This window comes from Nanorana parkeri, unplaced genomic scaffold, assembly GCF_000935625.1.
Source record: "Nanorana parkeri isolate BGI_ZX_2015 unplaced genomic scaffold, ASM93562v1 scaffold500, whole genome shotgun sequence".
NCBI classification, from domain to species: Eukaryota; Metazoa; Chordata; class Amphibia; order Anura; family Dicroglossidae; genus Nanorana; species Nanorana parkeri.
Window position 1 is genome coordinate 90718 of NW_017306768.1, and position 8202 is coordinate 98919.

Genomic DNA, 8202 nt, shown 5'->3' on the forward strand with positions numbered 1-8202 from the left:
TAGAATCATCACATCTTTGTTTGTGGGGTGGATGCGCACACCAGACACAGGTCATTGTGTAAATTACAGGCTAAATCAAAAGATCCAATCAGAGTGTCTTGTGATCGCTGTAAACCAATCACAGAGATCACAAGTGTAACCACTGGCTATGAGCATCCCCTCCCCCTCTAGGTCTGTCTGTTTGGGAGGAAGTTGGATCACCACTGATTGCATTTACCCTACACTCTGCTAGAGGGAGAAACCATACCAGCACCACAGTCACTGTCCATAGCGCCACCCACAGACACTGTGGGGAAAAACAGTGCTAAACCCCCATACTGGAAACAGAGAAAGAGCCTAACAGCCAGGTGTTCCCTCCCCATGGCGCCATAGTCATGCATCCCTGTGCTTATGGCAGCAGCATACCCTGCAGACAGTCCACCCACAATGGACAAAAACAAGTATTGTATATACAAAGAGCAGAGTCTCCTTAACCACTCCAACACCAGTATGTCTCCTCATTCTCAAAATAAAATTTTGACAATATCTCCTTGCCCAGGCAGGGTGAAGTGGCAGTGTCTTTGTAAAGGGCCCCCCACCATTCTATACTGACCATTTTAGCTCTCACTCAAAGTTTCTGCTTTGTCTGCAGCTGATGTTGCAATCCAAAGTGGCAGCTGGTGTTGGCTGGGGTTAGAAGCTAAGGGGAGAGGTAATATCTCTCCCCGGTCACGTGACAGTGCTTGGACATAACAATTGGCTCTTAGACCTGAGCACTGTCTCATAATAGGAGGTCAAATGATCTCCCATACCCAGAAGCACTGGGTATTGTCCTTGGCTGCAATGGAGTCAGGAGCAACAAAGAAGTGGTGCTAACGTGAGCATTACTGGTTTCGGGGGACTTTGCAAAGGCACTCTTAAAGGAGAACTATGAGGTGAGTGTTTTTCACTCACCTCATAGTTCTAGCCGACCTGTGACAATTAAACTGTCACAGGTCGGCTCAGTAGATCTGGAGGTGAGCGGACACATACCGGCATTCACTCACCTCTCGATCCTGTCACGGCTCTCTGCCGTAACAGGGGAGGGGTTGGATTCCCCCCTCCACCGCTCCGATCCGCCAGCGCTGACTGGCGGAATGGACGGGGGAGGGGGTGGGTACAGCTGGCTCTGCCTCTGGATAAGCAGAGCCAGCTGTCAGTCACGCAGCTGGGCGGATCAGACATAATTGTCAGAATCCGCTTCAGCTGCGGCATCTTAGTATACCGCGAGCAGAAGCTACAGCTCATGGTATACTAAGCCTAGGGTGACGAGAGGACGCTAGTTTGTGTCCTCCCGTTACCCTAAGGAGAACTATGGGGAAAAGCCTTAACCCCATAGTTCTCCTTTAATTTGCTCTCAATGGGCAAGGTGTATTTTTAATCAAGTAATGCTAATACACGTGCAGTTCACAGGCAGACGTTTATGTAAATGTCAGTTCAGAAAGATTACCATATGAGTTATTACTTGGGTATGTAAGGTTGTATGAAGTAACTTGTACTACTGAGGAAAGAAAAACAATGTATTTAAGAGAGAGATTAAATCATCTTCGAAAAGGAAGGCTTTCAATAAATATCCATTGCATGTGGAAAATATGGATTCCATAACCATATAGAAGGGTCAAACTAATTTCAAGTTCTATTTAATATAATAGTCATCTTTGAAACTCCATAATACTATTTCTCCTAACATACAGCTAAGGATATCATGTTTAGCCTAAATCTTAAGATGACCATACACAGTAAAACCCTGTATTAGTACCTTTACTAAACCACAAGTACTATTTATCTAAAATAACATGGTACTAAAGGGCACAGTCAAATATCACTCACTGGTGACCTTCCCAATAAATGTATCAGCATGTGCAGAAAGTATAGTACATTTTGCAGGATCTTTTTTTGCATCAATCAAGAATAAGGGTTCTTGTGCACTAACAATGATTGCATTATTAATAACTGGGGATGTTATGCTTCACATAACAATGTCTTGTTTTGGATTAATATATTTAATATTAATATATATTGATATATATATTAATGAAAAGCTGTGTTGTCATCTCATCTCCCTGTCTCCCTTCATCCTGCTACAGTCATACAAATATGCACGCACAGGGCAATTGTGGGCATAGTGTTCTGTTTAGGCTTTTCTTCTTTTTTTTTTTCTTTGTATCTCTATAGGTTGGACTCGATGGACTTGTGTCTTTTTTCAACCTGACTAACTATGTAACTATGTAGGGTAGTGCAGGCTTATTTATCCAAACCTGTTTATACATCCATTTACCTAGAGTAATATTTTCTCTCTCTGTTACCACCACTTTTTTAACACATTTTATGTCTAAGTTAGCAAACTAAAGTTAGAAAAAATATTCACTACCCAGACATGTAAGAAAGTGAGTGACTATTCATTTTTGTTTTATCGCATAAATAATTTGTGCTTCTTCTATATCATCTTCTAGCTAGGTGACCTTGGGTTAGTTACTTCACCTTCCCAAAAGAGACCTTTTAAAAGAATGCAATGTTCATAGCAATTCTAAGTTTACTGAGAAGAATGAATATGGCATGTGCATTTAAAAGTCAGAATAGTCAATTTCAAGTTTGTCTCTATTGATTGACATAAAAATATACTTTTTTCTTTATATTTTGAGTGGAATATACTTTTTTGGCATTTTGACTTGTAAATACCTGCTTCTAAAGGGGAATGTAAATGTATGAAGCCTCTCTTTGTTCTCCTGGGCCAGGGAGGAAATAAATTGCCATCTGACAATGAGCTATGACAGTTCGGTATAGTTTGTGCTTCTTTCCCAAGTGGCTGGTGTAATAAAACAACAAGGTAGAGCTGTTTGAAGAGTCATGTTTAAATTGTTCAGAATAGATGTGTTTGGCTTATTTCAAATGAAATTGTATTATTTGTACCAGTAGAATTTTGCTTACCTGAATTAGCTTATTTAGTACCCGTTGACATTTAATCAAAGCATTGGTGCCTCTAAATGAGATGGCAACTGCTGAATGAATGATATGTCAAGTGGTTATTAGGTAAACATGCATGATTATGTGCTGTATAGATACCCCTTGTGATGACACCTCAAAAATAACAATACTGATTAGACAGGAAAAATAAATCTGGGTTTCCACTTACATTGAGGTTTGTTTAGCAAGGCACTATCGGCATATGTCTTGGAATGCCCAGAGACATGCAGCTGTCAGCTGATCTGTTTTTTCTTTTTGTTTCACACTAAACAAACATTTTCCAGTAGGTCTGCACCCAGTAAAAACGGTGGCTTTGTTTTCAACTTTATAACAAAATTTGCTTATCGCAGCCCCCAGGTAATGGTTGTCAGATCAGCAATATTATAGTTAAACAAAACAATGTGTATGAACATGGCTATTGTAAGTTACACAGGCTTTGTGTTAGAAATAGTAGAAACTCCCACTTATTTAATTCAGTTGTAAAAATTGCATTTTAAGAGCATACCCAATGACATAATATATTGTTAACATAATGTTCACATAGTTGAAAAAAATATTGGTGCTAAAAGCTAAATAACTTTTATTTGCATTTAACAGAGTCAATTATATGATTTGAATGAAGAGTGGAATTCAGTAAATGATTTACTTGAAAAACTAAAACAAAGGCCCGTGGTACCACAAAGACTTGAGCGTAAGTTTTCATTATTAGCCTCCAAATGTAAACTGTTTAATCACTGAGCTCTACTTATCAGTATAGTTATCAATTTAATCCCAAAATAGCAATACTTTATAACTTTATCTGGACATAAGGGCCATGTCCTGGTTTACCACCTCAGTGATATTTGCAAGTCACCTGAGCAGTGAAGAGATGACTAACCCTTACTAAGCTCTAAAGAATCAACTGCCCTCCCTAAAGCAGCTGGCAGAGGGCTTCTGATTGGCTTGCAGAGGTTATTTGGATTTTCTGTTGTAAAGCAACAAATATTTTAAAGTGATATTGTACTGTATATTAGGTAATTTGTTTTAATAGTCCTACATTCCTAGAATCTGGAATGATAATGGTTTGGACCCATATATACCTACTCAAAATAGTAACAATTCATTTTAAAATATTGCACATAATAAAATTAATTTATTGGAGAATATATTATGTTTTTAATATTCAGTTTAGTATGTTAAAATTAGCATTTTTCCTTTTCCATTTGTATTTTTTTTTTACAAAACATCTGAAGCACTTTGTTTTTGTAGTTGAATACAAGTAAATCCTGCTGCTTATGTTAACTGAATATATAGCTTTATTTGCATGTATTGTTGTCCTACACTGTGTTTAAGGTGTCACTCTTTATATTAATGGTTTTTTTATTTCTTGCATAGATGTAACTAAATGACATGTTGTTTGCTAATGCAGTATACCATGAAGAATAGTAATAATTGTAATAAAATATTTGGAGTTTTTTTTTCATCCTCTAATGTATCTTAGAGGATTATTTATGATGGAGCCGAAGGTCGACTGTTCTTCACACAAATGACAGCTGGGCAGAGCCAGCCTCGATCCCACAGCTCGCTCTGCCCAGTTGTAATGACAGATCAGTGTCCTCAAATGACGTGGGGATGCTCATCTGTCATTAAACAACAACTGGGCTGAGCCTGCCATGATGTGATGTTACCACTAGCTCCGCCCAATTGTTTATATTTTGTGGCATCTGTCAGATTCTTCATTCTGCGGCGGGAGTTGGTCGTGTGCAGTCGGGTCAGCGGGCGTCATTTTTAAATTATTTTTTATTTGTATTTTTTATTTCGACGAGTCGTCGTTGTCGTGGACAACGCTGGACGTTGTGATTGAACTTAGGATTACGTCGGTGGATCCATTTTTGTGAGGGGGGTTTTAATTAAAGGACTTGTCAAAAATCATTTGTTTTGTTTTTTCAAATAAAGGATTTTTCAAAAGTCTGGCCTCTTTTTAAAACGTTTCATTTAACCCTTTAGTGAATAGGTAGGGGTACAAGTACTCCTTACTTATTCGCAAGGGGGGGCCTGCATCTGGGTGAGCCTTTATTAAAGGTGTACCCCAATGTGAATAAGCCCCCCCTGCCCACACCCCCACAACCAACCCCCCAGGGCTTGTATGGAAGAGGCCTTTGTCCCCATCAACATGGGGACAAGGTGCTTTTCCATGGGCGACCTTGGAAAAGCACCCTCCCAGTGCCAAGGGCATGTGGCCTACCCTGCCAGACCTTTGCTCGGATCAAGGGTCTGGTTGGTAATTTCAGGGGGAACCCCATAGTGAGCAGAATAGCCGAGCTGAATGCCGCTCAGCGGCATTCGGCTATTCACTCACTGCCATTCGGACCCTATGAGAATAGGGGCGAACAGCAGCGAGTGAGCTGCCGGAGCTTCGGCTCAGCCGATCCAAATGTTCGATCAGCTGAGTCTGAGACTCCTTCTGCACTTCAGCTCAGCCGAATATGCAGAGCATGTTTTTGCTGACCGAAGGCAGCCGATGTACGGCTGATTTTAGCCTTTGTACGTGAATAGCCAAATTGCACTGTGCATCAATCACTTATAACATCAAGTGTGCTGTGCTAAAAGGTATTAACCTTTAGAATATGTATCAAATGCTAAAATTTATTAACCCTTAGAGTGATGCATCAATCACCATCAAGTGTGCTAAAAGGTATTAACCCTTACAGTGTGTATCAGGTTATAGACTGTGCATCAATCACCTAAACTATAAAGTCACTTTATGTTTTAGGTTAGGGATGCACCGATACCAAGTACCGTACTCGGTACAAGTACAGATACTTTTCGAGCTCCAAGACTAGACAAGAGCAAAATTCAAAAGTTAGGAGGCAGCTGTCATTTGTAAGGATCATACGGAGCTCCTGGGATTTGTGCATTCCTGTTTTAATGTATGATTTTGTTTTTATAAATACAAATATAAATAAAGGGATGCACCGATACCATTTTTGCAAGTACAAGTACTGATACTTGCCCAAGTACTTACAAGTACAAGTACTAATACATATTTGTTTATTGTCATGTGACAGTTTTTCTAAAACAATATAGACTAATGATTTCAGGACATTGGTGGAGCACCAGAGCCAGGTCCCAGCTGCAACCGCTGCAACCTTGGTAGTTCTCATGAAAATGCCAAGTATCGGCACTGGTATCTGAAAAGTATCGGTGCATCCCTATTTTAGGTGATTGATGCACAGTGCATGCATCACTCTAAGGGTTAATACCTTTTAGCACTTGATACACACTCTAAGGGTTAATACCTTTTAGCACAGCCCACTTGATGTTATAGGTGATTGATGCACTGTGCATACGTATACATATTTATGGGTTAATACCTTATAGCACAGCTGTACAATCCACATGGGGAGGTTTGTTTTTCTAAAGCACAGATCATTATTGGATTCAATAGCCAAATTGTGTTCGGCTCACTTCACTTCGGCTGGGTTATTCACTCAGCTGCCTTTGGCAGCTTTGTGAAAAAAACTCCTTAGTGTTTTGAATTTCCTGCAGCCTTTCTTCAGCCAAATCCTGTCTACATGCAAAAACTCCTGTGGCATCTGCATGGCATTTCCCAGGGTGGGCTTTCTGATGGTGAAAACAGTGGATCATGTATATTTAATGTGTTTTGTGGTGGTCACTTGTCTCTATCGGAAGTGTGTATGACATAGTGACAATAGAGGAAAGCAATCAGGAGACAGGGACAGAGCCCTGTCACCTTATAACAGTAAATGACTTCACAATCTCATTGTTCCTCAATAAATATGGATATGCAACTGGAAGGTATTTAGCATACTATATTATGATCATAATGATTGGATATGAAATAAATTGCCTTCAAGTATACATAACTTTAATAGGTTATGAAGCATACAGTTCCACAAAATTAGTTCTTGTTCTGTCCATTGTTTAATTTAGCAAGAGTAATTGCCACAAATCCTAACTCTTGATGACCATTATATGCATGCTCCACATTATGTCATATAATCAAGGAGTGTTAATTAGTAACTTGTCAAAGCTGGGTACATAACATGTCATGGAGAAGGTATAAAAATATGACAATGTGATTTAATAAATTCAAGATGCCAGAGCTACTGCCATTCAGCCTATTTGGAGATGCACCTTCTGCTCTTCTGACTGACATCTATTTGACATCTGCCTAACTGCCAATATAGATTTGTGTTCAACACTTGTGAGGCAGAGCCTATAATAAATAGATGCACGCTACTCCACAACACATGTTTTATTCAACCTGCAGTACATCACGTATTGCAGTTTGTTTTGCTCTATATCATGCATGACCTTCATTCACTTAGCAGCACATCACACATGATCTTCATTCTCTCTCTAGGCTAGTAGACATCACCCTAATACTCTCTGTAGTGTACCACACATCATCTTTAGGTATTCTTCAGCACATTACATATTATCTTCATTCTCTATCCAGTTGTTACCCTGTAGTGCAACAAACATCATCTTTATTCTCTTCCCATTCTAGTGGACATTACCTTTATCCTCTCTGAAGTGTACCACCCATAATCTTTAGCTACTCTTCAGCACATTTACACAACACTTTACATATTATTTATCCAGTCTAGTGCACATTACTTTTTATTTTACTCTGTAGTGCAACAAATGTCATCTTTCTTCCCTCTCCAGTATAGTGCATATTACCCTTATTCACTCTGTGTTAAAGAAAACATTATCTTCATTCTCTATCCAGCCTAGTACACACTACCCTTATTCACTTTGTAGTGCAGCAAACATCATCTTCAGTCACTCTGCAGCTTCAATTTTACTTGTTATATTGGTCAGGTAAAGGCTTCATTGGCTTGATTGGAGTTATTGAACACATTTAAATACAGAATATCACACATAAACATGCATGCATGGCAATTATAAGCAATACATACACAAATTGATAGGAATTGTTACTAACATATACTGTTTCCCTGTACCCCTTTCGCTCTCTCTCTTTTTCTTTTTCTTTCTCTTTTGCTCTTTGTCCTTATAAAATTCATATAGGTTACCAACCCTATGGGGTCTATTCACGAAGCAGCTAAGGGATCTAGCCGTAGCTTCGGCCGATCCTTCGGCTAGCTTCGGCCGCCGGACCCCTTCGGTTCTACTGCTGTACGGGCTATTCACTATAGCCCGTACAGTTCCCGAACTTGGCAACACTGCTTTTTCTTTTTTTTTTTATTC

At 39.4% G+C, this 8202-nt stretch overlaps 1 protein-coding gene across 1 annotated transcript in view; it reads left to right on the forward strand.

The window, feature by feature from the left end:
* Positions 1-7536, forward strand: part of LOC108790764 (dystrophin-like) — a 75331-nt gene extending 67795 nt beyond the window's left edge. The window contains exons 6-7 of the mRNA XM_018561105.1: positions 3580-3673; positions 7496-7536. Coding sequence (XP_018416607.1) covers positions 3580-3673; positions 7496-7536 — 135 coding nt within the window. The remainder of the gene's footprint in view (positions 1-3579; positions 3674-7495) is intronic.
* The last annotated feature ends 666 nt before the right edge of the window (positions 7537-8202 follow it).